This window comes from Carassius carassius, chromosome 26 (genome assembly GCF_963082965.1).
Source record: "Carassius carassius chromosome 26, fCarCar2.1, whole genome shotgun sequence".
Classification (NCBI taxonomy): domain Eukaryota; kingdom Metazoa; phylum Chordata; class Actinopteri; order Cypriniformes; family Cyprinidae; genus Carassius; species Carassius carassius.
The window spans coordinates 5,872,907-5,897,648 of NC_081780.1; the positions used below are offsets into that span (position 1 = coordinate 5,872,907).

The window sequence follows — 24,742 nt, forward strand, 5'->3', positions numbered from 1 at the left end:
ACACAGTGAATGTAGGTAATAAAGTAGGTGTGCAAAATGACCTTTTAGTCCCTGAAAACTTTATCTCAATATAGAGCCTGTGAAAAAAAGATGCGTAGCCTTTGGAAAATGTTGACTGACAGCCAATATTTATACAGTATGAGCTGCTTATATATGAAGAGTTAATTTGCAAAAAGACATAACTCCTTAAAAAAAAAATCGTGTTTTTATTCACTGTGCATTCCAATTAATCCCATTAAATAACTATAGAATTTTGCTATTGCGTAGTGAAATTTTTACACCCCTTTTATTAAGACACTTGGGACCAATTACCGTTATTTTGTGCAATTCTGGCATTTTTTGCAAATAAGCATTTAATAAACATCACAAAAGTGTATAAAACCAGGCATTTTAACAAATGTTATTTTTTATAATAAATTAATAATTCATAATCATTTTGGTAATTACATAAACAATATGATATTGTTTTTAGTGTGTATTACTTATTAGTATTAATATTATTACCGTACTAATGCATTTAAAAAAGTTACAGGACACTATGTGTCCCATATTCATGCCAAAAAAAACAAAAAAGTAGTCAAACTCCAAATGAAAACAGTCCTCATATTTTTCTCAAAAGAAAGGTTGTTTAATGAAAGGAAGTTTTACAGAATAAATATAGCAACAACAAAATGTAAAACAAATTCTGTGCAAGATAATAAAAAATAAAAAAAGACATTTCATCCAGTAAATGAATGTGAATATATTGAGAATGGACAACTATGTGTGAAGTTAACTTATACAGGTTAAACAACAGGAATTGTTGCCCTAAATCAGGTCCAAAAAATAAAATTCCAATCATACATTAAGAAGCCTTTTTTTGGTTTATTTAAGTTTACATGCTCCAATCTCTACTGTAAATTGACAATGTGGTTATATATGCCATTCTACATTAATTTCTGTTAAGCCTAAACGCGGTGGATCTGGATAACACTACAGATGTACCTTAACCTTATCAACAAAGAGAGCAAACAAAAAGATGTTCTTTTGCATATTAGCGTAGCAGTCTTAGAATAGCATTATTTGGCGGCAAGACATTGCCATTCATTCTAATCAGAGCCTGCAGTCTCTTGCCGAATCCTGGGATTCATTATTTAGACAGCTATGTAGTTGCACATACAGCCCAGAGTGCATGTGGACGGGCCGGTTCAGAGTGATGAAAACAGCAGCTGTGCATTTTGGTTGTGCAAACAGACACAGAGCAGCCCTTCAAGCAGTATGATGAGATTTGTGCACGTGCAAGTCAGTCCCAGTGCAGACTGAAACCCTTAGAAAGCATGACGGCCTCCAGGTCACCGTCCTCCTCTTTTTCTCTCACTCGCTGCTCCTCCAGCAAGGCCACCAATGCATCTCTCTGCTCCACCACATCCAGCATCTCGCTCAATATACGCCTCTCCTCCGCCAGCTCATCCTCCCCCTTCAGATCGTCTGAGAGAGAGAAAGAGGTGCTGTGAAGCTGTTATTAATTGATGAACCATTACGAGAGAAAACCACAAAGCATTAAGGGAAGTTGAACTATTAATATCTTCTGCATGTACTAACCGTCCACCGCCATGCGCTCTCTCAGCTCTTGCTGTAGTCGACTCTGCCTGTCCTCCAGCTCCAGCTCACGTGCACTGAAGACAAACCACACAGATGAGCACATAGCAAACAATACTAGACCAAACCGAGAAGCAGAACACTTATGTAATACCTGATGCAATCACACAATGCCAGATCAGTCCGCGCAGTTCAGACTATTATTAAACATTCAAACCATTGATACTCACAATATCATGAGCTCAGATTCATAGCGCACGAGGGCATTCTTCTCCTGCACCAGCTTAAACCACTGGTGCATTAAACTAGGGTCATCTTTCTTTCCCATTCCTGTGTGAGAGAGAAGTGGAGGATGGGACACTGTATAGACATGCAATCATGTGCATGAATATGCTTATAAGCAGGGTCCAAATATATACTTTAAGCACTAAAAAGCAATTAAAATTTGCCTTTGGCTTTTTCAAACTTTTGAAAGTTTTTATATTTTAAATAAATTAATCAAAACGTGCAAGCAGACAAAAACAAATTCCCAAATAAGACAGGATGCGAATTTTTAGATGTACTTAGAGCCTTGCAGATCAATAACGTGCCATGCCCATGCAACTCCATTGCGAAAGGTTACAGAGCTAAATTTGAGATTCCAGGAGAGAATATCGTACTTAGCTGGTGAAGTGGAGGTTCTTGCACTACATAAAGAAAAAAGACTGTACAGATATAAACTGAATGATCGTGTTCTGTCCCTTTAGCTTTGGCTGTGTACAGCAGGGCAGAGGAAGGAATAGAAGACAGGAGAGAAAAGTAAAAGGTTTTAGAATTTAGTTCTATTACACAACCGGCACTAGAGGTGTGAGACTGGGGAGGTTGTTACCTTCTGAGGAACAGCAAGGACAGAGATAGACAGGCCTTCTATGAGGGGAACCTAGAAAGGGTTCGACTAAAACCGTAGAGATGGGCAGAAAAAAAGAGGGAGAGGAAGGGTTCAAGGATTCAGGAATTCAGGAAGGCAATCAAGCAAGGATGGGAAAAATAGAGGAATGTGAGGTGTGAAGCTGAAATGGGTCGAGTTGGATGTTTATGTCCAGGGAGTGGTCTGACTGACAATCTGCTGTCTCAGAAAGCAGGCCACTGGAGAGATTAGCCAAAAGTGAAAGTTAAAATAGCTTCTAAAATATGCCATCTTCCCTGACTACAATTTATATGTGTATTTCCAACAGTACTGCTATTCAAACTTTATCTCAAACTGTCATAGCCACCAGATGATACAAACTAACTAATGCTACCCTCTAGCATCTAGATTCAATTCAGACACAAAGCTAACAGCAAGCAAACAGGACAGGATCCACAGCACGATTTTTACACCACTAAAACAGCTGTTTAATTTGTGTTAACACATTATGAACCTCTAAATAGACAGTAAACATGTTTGTTAGTGTCATTAGCATGAGCGCTAAGTCAGATGTGTTGTACATACCACCCAGATGTACATCCAAAAGGTTAGATGTACTTGAGTCTCCCCAGAAGTCTATATCATAAGGAAGGACACATCATGACCATTAAAAGTTAAAGAAAACAGAACATCCAGCACTGCTCCGTCCCTGTGTTTAAAAATATGCTAATGCAGTGAATGCAGCAATAAAAATGATATATGCAATATGTTTTTGATGAATGTTAAGACTTTGTAAACAAACATATAATGGGTACAAACCATGAAGGATGATGACATTTCATAGTACATTATATGTATTGGAAGAATGGCTAAAATATTAAGTAACTAAATAAATAAATGAATATAATAAATAAATAAAAACATTTGTGAGGTCTAAGCTTAAAAAAGAAAATACACTTTTATTCAAGCTAGACCAGCTGAAGACCGGCTTGGTCATGATGGTTTTGAACCAGCTAAGACCATTTAACACCACTAAACCACATTAGGCTGGTTTAAGCATATCTTTTTTTGAATCAGGGTTACTTATCTCATTCAACTTTTATTTTAAATTAACAAATTAATGAACAATTTAAAAGTTTCTATAAAACTGTGATTTCTGAGGCTCATCCACTTGACAAGACGGGTGATTGACAGGTACCTGCTTCGCCTCTGAGTGCTTTCTCCACAGCTACACCCTTCTCCTCCAGCTGCCTCTGCTTGACCTCCACTTGCTCCAACTGACGCTGGATTAACTGAGATGACGTGCACAAAAATAAATATGCATTTTTTAAGAGGCACATTAACAAGAATGCTTCAAAATACATCACACACACCTGTGCCCTGTGCAGCCTCCGCAGCTCCTCCTGCTTTGCCTGTCTGCGCGCTGCTCTCTGCACTCGCCGTGTCAGCTTGGCGTTGAGTTCCTCCTCCGTTTCTGCTCTCTGAAACAGTGTGGTACAGAAACTTATGCTGGAAGGGTCCGGGAACACCACCCAAACACCTACCACCTCTGACGGACATGACGACACTGGGGTGGCCGCCTTGGTTGGCAGCTCTGGCAAAACGCTGTGTTTCTATTGAGGAACAATATGCTGAGTGTTGCTAATTTAGCCAGTGGGTTTAAAGATTGAAGGAGCTCAACACATTTGAAATAAAAAGATGCTACCTTAACAGCATAAGCCCTCTTGAATGCCAATGCATGAGGCACGTAAAGCAACTCAGGAGAGAAAAGGCAGAAACTGTATTAATTTGTATTCTGTATACTCTGCATTTTGAATACAAAGATAAATACTGCTAACCATGGCACAAACTCCATTACAAAACACATGTCTATGTGCTACATTCAGCTCTCACAATCTAAAATCTGAAAAACAATTCATTGCCATATTTGATACCTCATCCCCTTCATGTACCTCCTCGTATATTGTTTCTTTCAGAAGGTCTGACTTGATATTAGATAGTTCTTCCCACAGCTAAGAGCACAGCCAAAAAAAGACATTCAGTTACCTCCAACGTCAATAATAAAACGAAGCAATAAATGATTCCATTATACCAGTTTTATATATATATATAAAGCTCTAAGCAGCCATGGATAAATGCTAAGCAATGTGTCTTATTGTTGTATACAGTAAGACTGAAAATATCTGAAGATTGAAGGGTCCAAGTCTTAAAGGCATAGTTCACCCAAAAATGAAAAGTTGGTTATTAATTACAGACCCTCATGTCGTTCCAAACCTGTAAGACCTCTGTTCATATTCGGAACATAAATTAAGATATTTTTGATTAAATCCGAGAGCTTTCTGACCCTTCATTGACAGCAACGCAACTGAAACATTCAAGGCCCAAAAAGGTAGTAAGGACATCGTTAAAATAGTCCATTTGACATCACCTCCGAAAATACTTTCTGAACGTAAAGAAAACAAAAATAACTTTATTCAACGATTTCCTCTTCTCAGTGTCAGTCTCTGCTGCCATTCACAAGAGTACCATGATGCACTCGGAACCAGAAAGCTCTCGGATTTCATCAAAATTATCTTAATATGTGTTCCGAAGATGAACAAAGTTCTTAAGTGTTTGGATCGACATGAGGGTGAGTAATTAATTACATAATTTTAATTTTTTAGATTAACTATCTCTTTTAAAGGCACAACAGCAAAAATTACTCATTTAATTCTAAAGCCAGCAGAATTTTGAATATGTCAATTGTCTATAATGTGGCAACATATGAAGCACAACTCACACAGAAGTCACTTTCAAACCATGCAGCTAAATATTCTTTACTAAATTTCCAATTGCATGGATTGCATTCCTATTGAAATGATTGCATTTTGCCCTTGAAAATATGCAGATTAACATGAAATGTGACCTTAAGGATCAGAGAGAGTGGAGAGGAGTTTGACATTACCTGAGCTCTGAGTGGACATCTTTCTAGAAGAGCATGGCAAGACAAGTCTGTGTCTTCAGAGAAACTCGGATTTTTCCGGAAACACAGGTCTGCAATGTGGTAACACCCTTAAAGTCATGCTCATGTGGTACAGTTTATTTATAATCCATCCATCCATCCATCTCACCTGATGTTCTGTTAATTCCTGACACTTTCCGCTTGGTCTCGGTGTTAGTTGCGGCAGGTAGAGTTTCTGCCACCATCGTAGCCTCCTTCCTCTTTTTGTCCTTCTTATACTTTGAGAAAACAGTCTTCCAGAGGGACTTGTGCTTTCCTGGCTTCTGCTGGGCCTCAGCCGCTGCATTCATACTCTTCCTGCTTTTACGGGGCAAGAACAACGAGCTGCGCCTTTTCTCCTTCTCCTCCAAGTCATTGTCCGTCCCCCACAGCTTCGTCTCTGACCTTCGAAGCCTGACCTCCGGTCCCCCTGCCAGCAGTGGGGCAACCAACCGGTCTGGAAGCGTCCTCCTGTGATCCAGCCTACAGTTGTCCGTCTGGCCTACGGTCTTCGTGACACCAGATCTTTCCGGCAGTCTGGAAGCCCCTTCCGCCTCGTCTCCGCACAGGATCTCAATTTCATCCGGAGGAAGACTCCAAGCTTGATTGAGTTCGGGTTTAAAACCATCCCGCTGTGGAATAGGAGTAGCACGGGTTGATGAGAAGACCATAACCTCTCGGTCCAGTATCGGTTCAGATTGGTGAAGGCCGCGACATTGTTTGTTGACAAGAGGGGAACTAGATGGGCTGTACGGAGGAGTAGGAAGACCTGTGTCTGGATTTAAAATGCTTTCATTTCCAAATGAGGTGGAACTGAGATCGAAATCTTGCTTGTCCCCCATCACACAACCTTCTACAGTGATGCTTAGTCTGTGAATTACAGAAGAGCGACCTATCGGCTCTTCTAATGTGATGCCTGCATCGCCATCCATAGTGTGAGATGGTTCAGGCAGGAATGTACTTTGAGATGGAGTTTGTGTGCTGGAGTCACAGTTTCTTGGTGTTTGTTTGGCAGAATTGCTATTGCAGGACGTTACGTAGGCGACTGAGGTGTAGAAGCTTTCTTTAATGTTAGATGTTTGGGCTGCTGTATGTTTGGGGTCGCATTCTCTAGACAGAGGAGTCAGGCCTAAACTCTTCCTGATCTCGGCACTCCTCAGCCAGAACTCTTCTACAACCTCTGACCTCTTGACAGGTGATTTCTCTGGATTCGTTGACAGCTCAGGTGTGGGTGTGGGACCTGATTCTGGTGATTTCAAGGAGGGCGGGGACTCTGTAGAAGACTGGTGCAATGAAACAGATTTGTCTTGTTCCTGTTGGTCACATGGATTGGACTCTCTGACTGAACTGGTGTCTATATCTTTGTCATCACTGTATCCTTCATAAGACTCTGGTTATTAAAAGTATGAAAGATAAATGAAAAAATAATTAGAATGGGAAAGAATTCTAGAGGAGTTCTAGAATCTTCCTAATAAAATAGTTTTGTGGGGAAGGTGCAGCTTGTCAGTTGCTCTTAAAAAAGTAATAATATAAAGCAGCCTGAAAAAAGATAAGATTGTAAACAAGGTTCAATCATGGTACAAATAAAATATAGAAAATCAAATGTTTTGTTTTGGAGGTTTTTCACTTTTGATAGATCCATATTCTGAAACTTTATGTCTCATTAATTCTAATGATATATACAGTATATTAATGAGAAACTATATTTCTCATTAATATACTGTATATAATTTATTTTATTTTTATTTATTTATTTTTACCCCCAAATAGTTCCTATTATGAGTGTGTATCTAAATATTATTACTGTTAAGACCTTTGTGTAGAATTACTTGTACCATGTGCATAATTTATTTGTGTACATTTTTGCTGTGCATTAATTTTTACTGTCTAGGATCTATAAAGTAGGCTAACTTCTTTATTTATACAAAAATATGTGCTAACCAGGCATACTGCATTAAAGTGTAAACACTATGTAGCAAATATGTTGGGATTAGAAATGAGTGTTTACATTGTGCAGCATTATTGCTTTCGGTTTGAACAAATAAATTACAATATGAAAACTTGTCATGTTGTACCTGGTTAGGACAATGTTTAAGTTAGTGACTTAAAATTTGCAAAATATATAAAACAGGCAAAAAAAAAAAAAAAACTCAGACCTATTTCCATAGCCATTCCATTCCAAAAATATGAAATATAAAAAGCCAATTGCAAAATACACAAACATTAAAAACACACTATTAATCATGCACAGTCTGCAAAAGAAATAACCTGCAAACAACATCTTTTAAGTTAAAATAATGCAAAAAAGGCTTATGAAGGCCATCAATGTTCAGGGGTGGTGCTACCTTTAACAAACCCCGCCTCCTCTTCCTCAAGCCACACCCCTGAGAGCCGTTCCCTCTCCCAAGGGCAGTACTCACCCTCTACACATACACATACATGTCAACACACCCCAAAACACACACACATTCAGTGGTGAATAAACAAAAATAAACATACAAACAAGCATGACAACACTCACCTCGCATACAAATTCACACAAACATAAACAAAAACAGATATCGAGAGACATTAAATCGAACAACAGCTCATCTTAAGATGATTTCTTTGATTTGATTTCTTCAATAAACAGACAAAATAGTCAGACAAGATCAAACTTTACCCATTTTATCAGAGCCATTTCTAAAGAAAATTAACAGAAACAAACACCCACCATCACTAGAAACTCCCTCGTATTGTTCTTCTTCGGAAACTTCTCCTTCTTCCTCCTCCTCCTCATCCTCGGCCTCCTCCTCCTCCTCCTCCTCCTCCTCCTCCTCTTGTTTTTCCTGGTTCTCTCCTCCCTCTTCCTCTTTTAGCTCCTCCTCCAGGTCAAACTCTCTCTCTTCATTGGTCCTGATGTTTGGCCCCTCCTCCTTCCAGACAACCTCCTCCTCTAGGTCTGACTCAGAGCTACTGAAAGCCAAAAAAGAGACAGATTTATCCAGGAAAAACATGGAAGTAAATATTAGTAATATAAGAGGAGCATGTTTTATACCTGGACTGCTCCTCTGTGTTTTTCTCCTGCAGGCTTGCACTGAGGTTGTGCTGTGCAAGCGTCTCCTCTGGGACCTCCAGCAGTGGGCTGTCCTGTTGTTTTGGGCAGGGTTTGTAGTTCTCCAGCTCAATGCGTTCTGGGGTACCACACAGTCTCTTGGCCAGGCTGGATACTATGTCTGGTTGGGCGCTGGAGGACCAAGAGTCTGGTGGGGTGGTTGTGCCCACTGACCCTAGAGAGGACAAAGACGTAGAAGCCGAGGAAGGAGCAGGGAGAGCCTGGAGAGACACAGACAAGTCATGTCAATAACTGCATAAATAAATAAAGTAACACTTTAAGGTATCCTTGTTAAAGTATAATTATACATTTGAGAACAGAGTAATATTAATTAACTACATGTACCAACTATATGGTTAGGGTTAGGATTAGGTTTTGGCTTAGGGTTGGTTTAGGGTTACTTGCATGTAATTATGCATAATTTACTGTAATCATAATAGTAAGTACACGTAGCATGTGCAACAAGGACACCTTAATAAACAAAATTAATAAAAGTAAATAAATACTTTTTAATCAAAGAATCTGATACTGATATTCCTTTCCATTTTTATTTAAATAAAGATAAACAAAAATTATCAAAAAATATTTTTAATAAAATACAAATCTTTGAATGCCGAATAAACAAATAATAGAGTTACACATGTAAATATATATAAATATTTATGACAAACTGAAAAATTCAATAAATAAAAACTATGGTGCAGTTTATGCTATTTAAAAAATTGCGTCCTGTTTTTACATAAATTTATTCACAAATCTGTCAGATGTAGCTACTGTATATAGTCATTATACTGAGAATTTTTCAGTTTTATACATAGCTAAAAATATAGAGGATCTAAAAGAAGTGTAATGGTGATCTGATAAGGTTACCTGAGTAGATCGAGGGGCCACAGGTGGGGCTGGTCTCTTTCTCTGATCCACGCTAGTCATTCTGTAGCTGAAGTGGTGCTTACAGTAAAACCTTCCTGTACAAACAAAAAGAAAAAATGACGATTTGAGAGGAGGAAAATACAAAAAGTAGCTGATGCAGGGACTGAATGTCTTATTTATATAGTTGCTTGAAGTCGGCCCGAATTCCGCCTCTTTTTTTAAACTTGAAGTGTTTGAATCATGTGATCTATACGACCCTATCAGTTAGAACCTTTTTGGTGTTTTGATTCCTATTTTTAAAAATATTTAAAAGGGATTTTGCTGAGGGCCTTCAGTTTCTGTGTGTGTGTGTGCACCCCACTGTCATTATTGCACAACAATAAAAGCCCTGTCCCAACAAACCCTCATTTCAGACCTTATGACTGTGCAATGGTAACAAAAGAGCAATTTGTTCGGTCGAAAACAGTCGCCTAGAGCAACACAGAACAACAGGACATTTTAACAGGCTGTGTCGCTCATCTTGTGACTACATCCATTAAAAGCTAAACACCTATTGTTTTTGATTTAAGCATAAAATCTTAAAAACACAAAGTACTGATAATAATCGTTTTGTTAGTGAAAGTATGAAGTGATTAATCATACACACACACCATGTAGCTGGTCGTAAGCGTAGTTGGACAAGCGTAACGTGGTGCTGCAGTGATCACACTGGAAGCAGCTCCTATGGAAGAACTTTCCCTCCGCGCTCAGCCTTTCCATGACATAAACGCGACGGCCGCAGAAATAACACACATCACTGCTGCCCATATTCACAGGAAACTCCTTTTGAAAACCCTACAGGTGAGAGGTGAGAGGTCAAAGGTCAAGAATCAAAATAAAGTTTCTTAACATGGACAACTACAGCTGTCAGGACAGAACTGTGGTGACAGTGTGCATTAAATACTTTTATATAATTATTATTACTTGTGATAATTGTTATTTTATTTTATTTGAATAATTGTATTATTTCAGATTTTATTTTTATATTACTTTTTATTTACAGTAATTTTTAATTTTAAAATATAAAATAATGCTAATATATTAAATAAAATATGGCTGACACAATGAAAAACGTCAAACAAAGGCTCATATTTCACCACATGCCATAGAAACAAACTGCAGCAATTTCATGGAATGACAGTCTAACCAAGCTGTAAAGCACTGAGCCTTATTCGAAAAAATGGATTAGAGAAGGAATTAGTAATTAGTAAATATAACGGCAAACAAAAATCAAGGCTGGGTTATACACACAGTAATACAGGCACTAAAAGGGACACAAGAAGATTCACAGTGTTAGGGAAGATTTGTCGCCAGCACAACATGTGAACTCTTACCAACTCCCTCCTGTGAAGGAGCTTGGGAGATTGATCCTGCTGACTCTGAATCTGATTGGCTATCTGCTGAGCCAATGAGCTCACTCCGCCCGTATACATCTGAATGTAGCTCTACAAATCAAAAGATGAGCATAGGAAACAAGCAGGAATGCAAAATGCTTCTGAGATGAAAGCCATCAAAAGAAATGATGCATGAATATCCATAAAAGCATAAAGGTGTGGAAATGACAGATTGACTTAAAACAGAGAAAGTCAACAAAAATGATTTCTATAAAGTAACAAGAGCTATATTAACATCCACATCACTGGGCAATAATATATTATAAGCACATACTTCACTTATGACATCTGCCGCTTGAGTGCTTCAAAGACTAATTGTATTTTTATTGGATTTTGGCTGTTTTTATTGTTCAAAAAAAAAAATCATTCTGAAAATGATTCCAGTGATATTGTTCCTCCATGTAATTATAGTTATCTTCCTTGGTGTTATTCAGATTCAGATTATTTTATTTAATGCCATGTCAGCACTCAAAGCTATTTTCATGGCAAAAATACAATTACAAAAATACAAATATCATATAAATACAATAAAAAAACAAAACAAATAAACACAGCAAGTCATATTATATAAGATTTTTTAAATTAACACATGATAAAAAATCCAAAACCTTTTCAGGCATAATCTCATTAAATATGTCCTTAAGTGAAGTAACTTCATAAAAGAGCATTCTGCTTGTAATAAGTCCAGGACAATCCAATAAAATATGTTTAACAGATAAGGGTATTTTACAAAACATGCATAGAGTTGGATCTTCACCCTTAAGCAAAAACGCATGGGTCAAACTTGTGTGGGTCAAACCCAGCAAAAGATAATACTGAAGAACTGATTTAGTAGATAATCCACTTTTGTTAAGATGCAGTCCACTAAAGGATGATCAGTTTTTAAAGTGTCCAATGCTTGAAGACAAGATTTCGAGTCTGTAAAAATTATATAATTTTTTTGTTGTGCATTTTCAATATGCTCCAAAGCTAAAAGTAAAGCACGTGCTTCAGCAGAAAAAATTGAGCACTGTTTTGGAATACGGATTCCATAGCGTTGATGTCCAGTCACCATTGCTGCTGTTACACTATTTTCCACCTTCGAACCATCTGTGAATATAGGTACGTGAAAAGGGAATTGGTTTCTTATGTCCAAATATTGCTGTCTATATACATTTGGATGGGTCACTCCTTTCCTCTGATGAGCCAAATCCAAATTGATATCTTTAATTTCCAGGGAGATATAGAATTGAATTGTATTTGATTTAAAATGTTCAAATTTGTATTTAAGTTCTCCAAATGTGGTTTAATACGAATAGCAAAGGATCTGATTCCTTGGTGTGAATGCCATTAAATTCACCATACCATTTCCAACCTAACATATTCTATCCATCCATCCATCCATCCATGAATCAATATAAACCTGTCAGTCAAAGGCAAAGTCACTAAGTAGCATAAAGGATAAGGTAGAGATAATAAACCACTCTGTCTGAGATTCTTCAGTTAAGATCCTCAGATCACATGTCCCATGGCCTCCAGTCACTGATAGGCTGTTGAGCCCTAGGCCAGTCAACACAGAGAGCTTCTTCATAACCTATTCATACTAACCCAACAGTCCCAGAGACCAAAGAAGATTCAATCAGAACCAGATTAGCCATTTGTGTACAAAAATGCACACTACTTGACCCGTTTTATCTTATGGCACAGGTGTCTTTTTACCTTCTCGCTTTAAATCAGCAGAAAGTGAACTCTGACCTATTCCTTGAAACAGAAACACATCAGCTCCTGCTGTGTTGTGTGCTTTTTCTCAAACGGTTAGTTCACCCAAAAATTCTGTCATTAATTACTCACCCTCATTTGGGTGGACAGCAATACACAAGACACGCTATATAAAATGCATCATTCATTTATTCATCTTCAAAACCCAAATTAAGATATTTTTGAAGAAATAGACAGCAATGGATTGACACGTTCAAGTGATACTGTCATGAATGTGTCAAAGACTGACAGGAAAGAGAAGTAATTATTTGATAATTTGTTATTTTTGTGTGCAAAAAGTATTCTCGTAGCTTCATAACATTACGGTTCAACCACTGGCGTCACATGGACTATTTTAACGATGTACTTACTAACTTTCTGGGCCTTGAACATGGTAGTTCTGTTGCTGTCTATGGAGGGTCAGAAAGCTCTCGGATTTCATAAAAAATATCTTAATTTTTTTTCTAAAAATGAACAGAGGTCTTACAGGTTTGGAACAACATGAGGGTGAGTAATTAATAACAGCATTTTCCTTTCATTTCAAGTAGGATTGGTGGACATCAAAATGTTATTCATTGTAGAGTAAAAATCCCTGGTGCAGTCTTCTAATGCTGCAGTTGTTACTGTCAATCACCTGAATGGCTTTTAATCTAATAAAACACTTTAGAAACTCTGCACAGTGGCTTTGCCAATTCTAGTTCTTCCTGTTGAAGTGTGAATGCTAAGTTTGTGCAGCAGGCACTGGATGAATCAGCAGTTTTCACTGATGGGCAAGGTGAGCTAGTTCACTCTATATTAGGAAAATGTTACAAATCTCATGACTAAAAGAGGAAGTGTGACATTTTATAGCAACCAAAACCAAAAATTCTTCTATCAAACATGGATATGAGTGACTAAGACATTATTATCAAGTCTGATTGATGCGATGAAGCATTAAATCCATTAAATCATATCTCCTGCTCTTTTGAGTAGAAAAAAAAACGAAAATTAAAAAAAAAAAAAAAAAAAAATACACCTTGTCAGGACATGGACATGTGACCTAGGACCACAAAACCAGTCTTAAGTTGCTGGGGTATATTTTTAAAAATAGCCAAAAAAACATTGTATGGGTCAAAATTATTGATTTTCTTTTATGCCAAAATTCATTAGGATATTAAGTAAAGATGATGTTCCATGGAGATATTTTGTAAATTTCCTACCGTAAATATATCAAAATCTAATTTTTGATTAGCAATAAAAAATTTGATTAGTTTGTCATAAACTTTTGTAGTCCAGGGTCACATATATGTTTGCACATGCAAACACACTTTTATGCATGTAAAAGAACACATGCATCACACAAAGCCTCACACACCTGTCTGCGAATTGTACTGGCTGAGGCCAGTGGTGTGTTTTCCTCAAATTTAGCCAGCAGTAGCGTCGTCATGGACCGAACCATGCTGTGACCCTCAGCGACCTTCGGTTCTGACCCAGGAGTTACTCCTGAAGTTTTATTTTCTTTGCTATCATGAGGAACATCATCCTATATCAGGAAAATATCACAGATAATCAACAAAAATGTAGAATTTTTTTTTTACAGATGAAATAAACTTAAGTATATATATACTACAGTACTAAATATATATATTTCATATATAACATCTCACCTCTTCTGACTGGCCAGTCTGGCTTGTTCTCCTCCTCTTTCCATTTCCAACACTATCTGCTTCCTTCTCTTTCTTATCCTGATAGAGATGAAAAATAGCACATCTTAACATAAAATGGGTAATGGCTGCTAAAATATGCAGTTGTGTACCTGTGAGTGTGTGTGAACCTTGGGATTGCGTTTGCGGGACAGACTCTGTCCCAGTTTGCTGAGCAGTGAGATCGGTGACTTTGGGCTGGAGAACGGACCTGCTTTCCCTTCTGAGCTCAGGTTTCCTGATCGGAGAAAAAAAAAGTGTGTATATAAATAAAGATGAAAGAAGGTTCAAATATCACCCAAGTAAAATAACAGATTATGCCTTATCCTGACCACTAGCTGGCGCTGTGTCTTTGAGGAGCTCGTAAAGTTGGCTGAGGTACATGACCATGCAGAGAGAGTCACTCTCTTCCAGTGCGCTCATCTCCTTGCCGGTCATAATAGGACAAATACCAAATTCCAGCTCCGCCATGTCCAAACCCAGCTGACCATTGAGCTCCGGTTCACTCTCCTCCAGAGATGCAAAATCACTGCAAGAAACAAAGACACTAGTGTCAGAGTAACACATTCAGAAAACCTCCATGCAATAATACAATCTGCCCAGTTTTAGTCACTAAATTTGAAGGAATAGAAGCAAAACCTCATGAAAGTTTTTTCAGGTTTAAGCTTACGCCCATCAATATAATAGTACCTATACTGGGAGGACTGGGAGTGCCGTATTAATGTATAAATATTTAATTAAAAGTTTTAATAAATATATGTAATTGAATACAATTACAATTTAAAATAATATAAAAGTTAACTTAATAAATAAATACTTTATAAAATGTTCATAATCAACCATTAAAGTTTAGGTGAAAATGTAATTGACATTTATTGGCACATTTCACAATATAGATTTTATTTACTGACCTATTTATTTATTAACTACATAGTGTCAATTAATAACTATACGTGTCATATATAAATGAATAAATCATGAAACACGTCATTTTTATTGCCACATTTTGCCAGTTTATTTATTGATGCTTTTAAAAAAAGATTAAATACATTAAATATTTTATTTATACATTTAATAACATTTAATATGTATATTTATTTATTTACACATTTTATGATATATTTAGCTACTGATGCGTGTAATGAATTACTTATTATTATGGCACTCCCATACATTTTTTTTAGTAGATATACATATTTAAAACAGTCCATTCTGGGAAGTAGACCAAAAATATTGGTGCCACAGTCACCTCATATAAATTTTAGCCCAATAAAATGGTAGCAATAGCGCGTTGAAACTCACAACTTGGCCAACCTGTGATATAAACTAGGTTACCAGCCTAGATTGCTAACCACTATGCCACAATCTTCATTCATACCCAGAGTAAAGAGTGTGGACTCACATGAGGTCAGGTCTGAATCTGTGTATGAGAGCGCACAAGGCCAGGCCACTCCTCCAGGAAGTTGTGAAGTCTGTCACACATACGTTCATGTAACCATGCGTCTGCTCCTGACACCAGCTCAGAAGCTTACTGTAACGAGCCATTGACTCTACACACACAGACAGCATGTTAGATTGTGTATAAATGGTAGATGGTATGTATAAAGTAACACACACCTTGCCGTGTGAGTCTTGGGTGTGGAGAGCTGACCGCATCAAGATTTAAAACCGGACCCTCACCTGTGTCTATGAGATGACGCACCTGTACACACATTTTCAACATCATGATCATCATCATCAGCGATTATGACTCAATTAGAAGTGCAAGTTTCTAACCTGAGCAGCGCTGATGAGCTGCATGTTGATGTTGGGATAGCGGGTAGCAGGATCCACGCTGTACTGGTTGTAGTTTTTACTGATGTTTTCTGGTGTTGTCTGAGGAAGCAACCGATACACACTCTCTCTGAGACGAGGAAGAAACAGAGGGGGATATTAGAACAGAATCCTACTTTGTCAATACTGACTGTTCGTAAATCTGCCTTGGCTTCATTTTGATCTAATTTTAGCTCTGACCTCTCAGCCAGAACCTCTGAAGGGGTGTTGCCTTGACCCCAGCTGCGAACCATCCAGGCCGTGTCCGTAGCTGCCAGGAAGCCCCGAGCAATGCCTGTTCCCATTGGCCAGAATGGCTATAAAAAAAGAGCTGTGTAATTACACTAAGATGCTTAAAATCAGGAGAATCAGAGCAAGAATCAAGATGTTTCAGAATGTTCTAAAAACAACATATCGAATCATTTTGTTAATCAGTGTCTTTGTCTTACTTTCTAGTAAAATTATGTAAACATTGTTAAAATAAAATTAAGATTAAATTCATAGTTGTAAAACTGACCAAAATAAGTTATGATATATTGAGTGTCTTAATATATATTTTTAAAACAAAGGATACCAAAAACTTGATAATTACTGTATGTTATTATGGTCAAAACAATGCCAAATTATAATTCTATACTATTTTTATATTTTTGGATTTTTTTATTTAAAAATAAAGGTCAATCCTTTTAAATACTACAAGTGAATTTAAACATGAAAACAATATAATTGACATTGCTATGTCTGAAAAACATGGATCTTCATTTTGAGATTTGATAAAAAAAAATTATATTCTTAAGATAAAAATAAAATGAAAAATGAAATAAAAAATCTAAATCATATTTTGTTTAATATACATTTCATTTATATTTAATATACACGTAATTTAATATACATTTATTTATTAACGTATTAATGATGCTAAAAAAAAATTTAAGTGCTAAAGGAGTCCAGAGGCGTCATGCCCATTGTCATGGGGCACGTGCCCCCTCAGATTTCTGAGCCAAGTGGATTTTAAATGCTGCTTCCAAACGACAACAAAAAAAAAATTGCCGAATATTATTTTTTTATATATTTGATACAATCACAGCGGTGAGATTAGATCGTTCAGTGCACAGCATCAGCTGCTAAATTCAAATCTGCATTCGCTGGCTGGCGCTGAGCCAGAGACAGACGCGTTCGTACAACGCTTCATGATAACCAATCAGAAACTATTCTGTTGCGCTTATGGATGCAATGGCCAATCAGAGACGTCCAGAAGAGTCATCACTGAAATGCAGTGTTTTGTTTACTTGCGTGCTGACTGAATTATTTAGCGAATTCTTTCATCAGAAACAACAAAAAGTGCAGATGTGCGTACGAATGTAAGTAAGATATTCGTTTCATAATGTAAAGTGCTTCAGTGATTATAATGGGAGTTTTTGAGAGTGCCTGGACTCTGGCTAGACTGAATGAAAATGTTTTTTGATCATGTAAATGTTCTTTACTATCTGTAAAATGAAAGTGTTAAAATAAGTAACTTACTATATTGTTATTAAAATTTACATTAAATGCAAATAAAAAAATATATTTTATGGCATGATATTGCACTTAAGTAAAAAGTCGGGTTTTTATGTGTAGTTAATAGATTACACTACATTTCCATATATTGATCAAATAACAATCTATAAAGGTGCAAAACGCGTTTACCTACACATATTTGAGAAACAAGATATTTCCTGATATATTAAGCATGTTTGGAATTGTTTTGAATAAAAAGGAAAAATAAAAAAATAAAAAAAACATAAGCCTATATCAGTTATACAGTGCTTTTGTAGAATTACTTATACCCCCCCCCCCCAAATGTGCCCCCTCAAAAATCATGAATGCATGACGCCTCTGAAGGAGTCTAAATGTGAAAATAAGGGAAACTTAAAAATAAATGAAGAATTAATCTTGTGTAAAAATTATAATGTTTGTGTTTACATAATGTGTGTATGACTATGTATATTTACAAGTATATATAAATACACACACACACACACAAACATATATAATTCATATTTATATATGATTTATATTAAATAAATATAAATATGTATTACCGAAATTTCTTAAATATATACATGTGTATATATTTTAGTGCTGTCAAACGATTATTTGCAATGAATTGCATTCAAAATAAAAGCTTTTATTCACATATGTGTGTGTACTGTGTATATTTATTATGTGTATATATAAAGACACACACATACATTGTATATTTTGAAAATAACTTATAAATTTAATTTAATTTAATTTAATTTAATTTAATTTAATTTAATTTAATTTAATTTAATTTAATTTAATATATAAACAGCATATTTTTCTTAAATATATGCATGCATGTGCACATGTATTACGTAAACAAAAATGTTTATTTTGGATGCAATTAATCAATTTGGCAGCACTAATGGATAGATAGATAGATAGATAGATAGATAGATAGATAGATAGATAGATAGATAGATAGATAGATAGATAGATAGATAGATAGATAGATAGATAGATAGATATTTCTTCTTAGGACTTAATTTGGACTTTTACTAGGAAAAAAGGCAAATAAACTTATTAACTGTATAATTGTATAAAATTGTTCATAGTTCACTCACCTCTAGTAAACTATCCCCCACCAGAGCGACCAGCAGAGGGTGTCCCCTGCGCTGACGCACCATCGCTGCGTTCTCAGAGGCATACATGCAGGTAAAGTCAAACATGGCCACATCTGCCTGCCCATAGTGGTTGATGGCAAAATCCAGCGTAGGGAGCTGATGATTGGTGGAGAAATCAGCAGCTTCGTGAGCATACGAGAGCAGTGCATTCTGGTCCACATTATTCCTGGACAGCAGCATTTCAGTGTCAGCGTAATCCTGCAAAACAAACAAGAAAACAGTCACTCACAAATCAATGTGTACGATATGCGGAAGAAATACACATAATATTAGACTCACGCGCAGAATGACTCCTTTGTCCAGAAGACTTTGCTTTTTGGCGGTCATTACAAAGTAGTGAGTGTCGTCTTTGTAATATACTATATTCTCCAGATCAATTCCTGCACATAAAAGATGTTGACTGATAATCATTATTGCTTAAATCATCTTAAACATAATAAACTCGTTCATATTTGAGAAGACAAAGAAGCCTCTGCTGTATGTAAACATATATGTTAGTTGCTTAAAATACATTTGAGTGCAATCCATGAGGTTTTGCTATCTAGTGTAGTAAGATATTGTATAATGAAATAACTCAGCACCGGTAGCCTGCCGGAGATCCTGGAAAAACCTCTGGTTGAAGATGAAGGCGACACCGCTGATCTCCTCCACTTTAGCTTCGGCAGTGGTGTTGCGATTGATGAAATTTGCCGTGATGGCAATGGCCAGTTTCCCCCGAAACTCTTTCCTGCGAAACCCTAACAGAACATTATGAATAAAACCATAATACAGAGGCTTTGAATCCCAGAAAATGAATTAGTGACGTCCAAAATAGGGTAAAATTAGAATAGGGGAACTGTCTGTTATAGATGACTGCAGAACTTCCTCAATGTTCCTCAACATTGCACAAGATGAGATTCTTTTACTTCAGTATTTCAGTACTTCAGTAACTATATGTGACTTTATATTACCGTATATATTGTCAGCACAGTCATGCTAAAAGGAGACATTGAATATTAAATAGCTTTTAACTCTAGTATTACACTATATATTCCTTAATATTATTTCTGGATGCTGATATCTGGCTGATAAATCACAGAATCATATATTATCTCATTCAGTAGTGTAGCTAAGTTTTCAAGCTTTCTCGCTAGTCTTTTGTACTAAATCATTTACACTTTTTTTTTCTTTAAGTCTAAAGCAGAAGGCTTTTTTTTAGCTTCTGCCATTAATTAACCAAAATATGAGTGGCATAATTGTGCACAACAAGTTTTTGGGTTTTGCCAAATGTGTGAGAGAAAAAAAGGAAGGTGATTGTAAATCAGCAGGAAACTGGGGAACCAAAGTTACAAAATGGTATGAAACCAGAAAGACACTGTTATTATGACCAATAAGGGTTCATATTAATCACAGACTGAAGCATCTGTTTATTGCATTTCTGATTGGTTAACCTGTGATTACAACAGGCTTGAGACCATGTGTTTTTGCAGATACCTGGTAAAGTGTTTCTTCTACCATCTGCCCCAATAACCACATCAAACTCCAGCTGATTGACTGGATGTGAGTTGGGATGGACCTCTGCTCGCCAACCAACACCTGAACAGGACAAACGTAAAAACTGACAAATCATTTTACTGTTAAAATTAGGGTGAAACTGTATTTGATTACATTCTTACGTTTCTCCTGGTCCTCTGGAGGTTCCACTAGATGTTTGAACTCCACATTCACATGAACCTCAACTCCTAATAACAAGGCCACCTTCAAAAGCATCAGCTGCAGCTGACGAATACCTGCACATGCATAAATGTTGATAAAATCAAATTAACATGAAAAATAGTAAAATTAAATAGTTTTAATAAGCATTAGATGCCATTCAAATCTATTAAACTGATAAAGCAAAACTGCATATTAAGGTATTAACTAGTTTATTTAAAGTATATTTTACATTTACAGACTTTAAATCATAAAACCCGCTAAAATTATGAAATACTTGAGTAAAATGACTAATTAAAACATGGAAAATGCCAGGTATTTAAAAATAAATTATTTTAAATACAACAAAAATATAGGTATCACAACATGATGATGTACAGTATGAAAAATAGCAATTTTGATAATTGCTTTACACTAAATTAACTTAATACATAATACATACAAACTATACATTATATAAATCCACTTTAAATCTACATTTTTTATATTAAATGGTAAATGTAAAGTAATTTTCAGCACATTTCATACTAATTAAAATATCAAATATGAACCAATACTGATTTTTTTTTTTTAAACTCTAACAAGGCCACCTTTAAAAAAACAAAAACAAAAACAAAAACAATAGGACAGATTAAAAAAGGGATGAATAATGAGAAAAGTAAGTTGAGACTTGATTCACTGGGAATTGATTGGATTGTGAAAAGTAAAAATTGACCAGTGGCCTGCATGGCTATAATGATGTCACCAGGAAAGGAAGTTGTTTCAGTGGTGGAGCAGGTTTTTTTTCCTTTGGAATAATTCGCACTTATGAATTGCATACGATAAAACCACAAATAAGCACTCAAGTCATTTTTGATCTCAAGTTCACATTTACTCACTAATATGGTCTATGGCTCCAGCACAGAACTTCCCGTAGAACTTTTTGGCCCCCAAACCACGGAGGTCCTGGATGGTGAAGGGCCAAAGATGAAGAACATTGTTCCGTGAGAAAGCATCTCGCTTTTCCACCAGAACCACCCTGGCACCAAGAAATCGCAGCTCTATAGCCGTCCGCAATCCACACGGACCTGCACCTATGATCAGACACTGAACACACAACAAAACACACAGCTGTCAGTGCACTAGTAAAGACAACTCTCTCTTGCAATGCACTGCGGGGGACTCTTTGTACCGTGGTGCTGGTGCAAGCATGGCCTCTCATGTACTCTTTCTGGCTGGCTCTTTTATCCAGTTTGGCCCATAGTGCTTTGGCCTTCCAGTCGTGCAGTCTGCTCCTCAGAGTGTGGTAGAACTGCGGCTGACCGCCTGGATGCAGCTTCAGCTCTTTACACAGCTCCTGGAAGGCCCTGAGGGTCTCCCTGCACGTGGCGGCCTGCACGAAGGCATCGAACAGCGCATGTGCCTGGCACGACTCAGACTGGCCGACCCACATATTAGCTCCTCACACGACCCGCAGTGACCTGCACAGGAGTCAGCTCACCTCCAGAATGCACCGGACACAGGACATCTGAGGAGGAGAAATCATTTCCAGTGATTGCTGGGTGATTTTGGACATATAGGGAACAGAGAATTTGATCTCCATCGTTTAGATGGAGATGAAAATGAAAGCAATTCGCATAGATAGGCTGTGAGGCAGACGCGTCAGCAAAAGTTCTGCCACATTCTTACTATCCATCTGCACATTATGGTCCACTCAGACACATGTCTTCTCATTAGTTCCTCAACTCTTATAGAAGACATATTTTTACAAGAGAAATTTTATTGACACAATATATTTGTAAATTCAATATATATTGAAATTAAATTAATTGAATTGCCTTGGACTTTCCTACAAATTATTACATAAGTGCAATACATAATTTATGATATTTAGTATAATTAGTGAATAATAATAATAATATATTTATTATACTATAGTAATAAAAACACTATATAGGTAAAATTTTTAATAGTTAGTGAATTTTATATAGATATAATATAAGCTTCAAAGCGATTATTTAGTTGATGCTGCAAAAAAAATTAAAGCTTTGGTCAACTGATAATGCAAAATCTTTGATTTCAAATGTTTTAGGACATTTTGAGTAAACAAACAAACAAATAACAATAATGATAAATCCCATCACCTATAATTATATTGTATTATCTAAAATATATATATGTGTGTATGTATATATATATATATATATATATATATATATATATATAATATTGAGCATAGATAACTATATCTATAGATAGATAAATAGATAGATAATGAAAATGTTTTGGGGTGGTCTGTGGCTGATGTACTGACTCGAATGATCATTCTGATTGGCTGCTGAGTAAAAGGGGTGGGGTTTACAGTGCTCCATAGAGTCAGCAATAATCACCAGACAGTAAACCACTTCATTACGCACATTACAAAAGATTACAGTAACTGCATTGACTCAATTTACCCAGCACTATTACTCAGTCATGCAGTTCAGCCTAGATAGAAAAAATTGAGCTCTAAGTGGCCACATAAGAATGACTCATATGAGCTTGCAGATAATGCGTGATTTTATATCTCATGATTATATGTAATGAAAAGCAAACCTATTTAAGTTTGATTTTGGTGTCTGAATCCTTTTAATGGCTGATTTCTTCCCCTTCTTGCACTGACTTGTCTTTAAAATTGATGACAGTAGAATCTGTGTCTTGTGTTTATAATAGTAGAATATGATACAGCAAGTTGTTTAAATGAAATTAATGCAGATACTGACATAGTATCAAAAGTTTAGGACCTTTGAAGATGGGGTCAGGTATCAACTCATAGGATAGCAACCCACTGGGAGAAAGAGGGGGATTATGGGTGAGACAGGGTGAACTTCAGACTAATATTTCTCTTAACTTGATGAAATAAAAAATTTGTCATCAAAATTGAATGGTGACCAGGAGCTGTCACATTCCAAGAATAACAAAAACCACCATAAAAGAATCATAAATGTATTTTATTCTAAGTTTACTGAGGCCACAAAACAGCTATTTTCGCTTGGAACAGAGCAACCTGTACATTTGTTATTCATAATGTTCATAAAATACTCGTAAATGATGAAAGTATTGTAATGATACTCATTTATGCATGATCTGTTCTTTTAAGCAAATACAATGCTCTCAAGTAGTTCATGGAAACTGTGTGTAAGATGAAGAAGAACAAGTTACTATCAAAACGAACACTCCCCTGGTTTTACTGGAGGTCGTTCATACATGATCCTCGTGTAAATGGAGGGCAAAACCCTAAAGCATCACCATAAAAATAAATGACCTCTTCTCTCAAATGTCTCAGTGATTGACTGCTGTGCGGTTTGAGAGCATAGGATTACAGAATGCAAGTCAAGTGCTGCAGAAAGAGGATCGATCACAGTTTTTCCTGATGTCAGCCATTCAGACATCGATTTCACTGTGAGAGTACTGTATATGTTCATTTGCTCATATTAATGAAACCATACAGTCATTCATTGAGTATATAGAGTGTTACCATGTAAGCATGCACCAAGAATGAGCATCCAGCAGCTGCAGTCATACGTTTTTTCACCTCTTTCCACATCCTATCGAGCATCTGAATTAATATGGGTTCCTTAAGATCCTGTCACAAAGCATCAACGCTGCTGCACCAGACTGACACATGCACACACACAAATACATTCAATGCAAGGGAGATTTACCGTGCTGCTTCTCTGCGGTGTGTACACGTTCCTGACATGATTTTCCTTCCTCGTCTCTCGCTCTGTTTTTCTCTGGCAAGTTCCCAAGTGGATCTAGAGCTGTTGGTGCCACATTAACTCTGGTATCATATACACAGCTGCAGTGCAGGAATTAGCTCCACTGTTTCACACACACAGCACACACACACTCACACACACTCTGTCCTCTTTCTCTCCCCATCTCTCTGTAGCCAAGGTCAGAGGAAGGAGCTACCAGGCACCTGCTGACTCTTCTACACACACGCTTTCACACAGGCAACAAACACAAACATTGTCTTTCAGGACACACACATGCATCTCTATTTCACACAGATTCTGTAGTAGATGGTCCCCGTGTTGCAGGCAGAGCATGTTAATCGTGCAAATTCATTATTCAGTATTGCAGAGGATCTGCTGGTGGTTGCTGTTGGAGAGTTATAGAAAACAGCCCTAAATCTAATCTGATTTGCCCCGGGACAGAGACTTCTTAAAGAGATTACACAGCACAGATGAGGGAGGGTAAGAGAAGAGAGGTGGAGGAGACACTAATCTGGAGAACATTACCTTAAACACTGCCACACTTTTGACTG

The 24,742-nt window shown here is 36.8% G+C and overlaps 1 protein-coding gene across 10 annotated transcripts; it reads right to left on the minus strand.

Moving 5' to 3' along the window:
* Nucleotides 1–831: 831 nt before the first annotated feature.
* On the minus strand, nucleotides 832–24,625 carry mical3b (microtubule associated monooxygenase, calponin and LIM domain containing 3b). 10 transcript variants are annotated; one of them, XM_059510878.1, is made up of 34 exons: nucleotides 24,135–24,625; nucleotides 21,623–21,958; nucleotides 21,330–21,537; nucleotides 20,415–20,528; nucleotides 20,233–20,334; nucleotides 19,341–19,496; nucleotides 19,039–19,139; nucleotides 18,700–18,957; nucleotides 16,274–16,389; nucleotides 16,037–16,163; nucleotides 15,878–15,962; nucleotides 15,663–15,810; nucleotides 14,593–14,789; nucleotides 14,392–14,498; nucleotides 14,225–14,302; nucleotides 13,933–14,100; nucleotides 10,782–10,892; nucleotides 10,059–10,242; nucleotides 9,409–9,503; nucleotides 8,482–8,759; nucleotides 8,158–8,399; nucleotides 7,790–7,867; nucleotides 5,575–6,834; nucleotides 5,409–5,497; nucleotides 4,399–4,476; nucleotides 4,170–4,220; nucleotides 3,838–4,077; nucleotides 3,663–3,756; nucleotides 3,050–3,100; nucleotides 2,447–2,512; nucleotides 2,238–2,330; nucleotides 1,809–1,908; nucleotides 1,582–1,655; nucleotides 832–1,467 (listed from the first exon to the last, which is right to left on the minus strand). In XM_059510878.1, exons 2-34 carry the CDS (start codon nucleotides 21,881–21,883, stop codon nucleotides 1,283–1,285), a joined length of 5,595 nt encoding a protein of 1,864 aa, XP_059366861.1. In that variant the 5' UTR covers nucleotides 21,884–21,958; nucleotides 24,135–24,625; the 3' UTR covers nucleotides 832–1,282. The 10 variants fall into 10 exon arrangements, with proteins under 10 accessions (XP_059366861.1, XP_059366862.1, XP_059366863.1 ...); XM_059510879.1 differs by lacking the exon at nucleotides 3,050–3,100; XM_059510880.1 differs by lacking the exon at nucleotides 2,447–2,512.
* Between the last annotated feature and the right edge of the window lie 117 nt (nucleotides 24,626–24,742).

Coding starts and splice junctions, on each gene's coding strand:
- mical3b (XM_059510878.1), bottom strand. CDS start 21,883: ATGTGGGTCGGCCAGTCTGAGTCGTGCCAGGCACATGCGCTGTTCGAT. Junction 15,811..15,877: donor CCCAAGACTCACACGGCAAG/GTGTGTGTTACT, acceptor CTGTGTGTGTAG/AGTCAATGGCTCGTTACAGT. Junction 3,757..3,837: donor GGAGGCTGCACAGGGCACAG/GTGTGTGTGATG, acceptor ACGTCATCTCAG/TTAATCCAGCGTCAGTTGGA.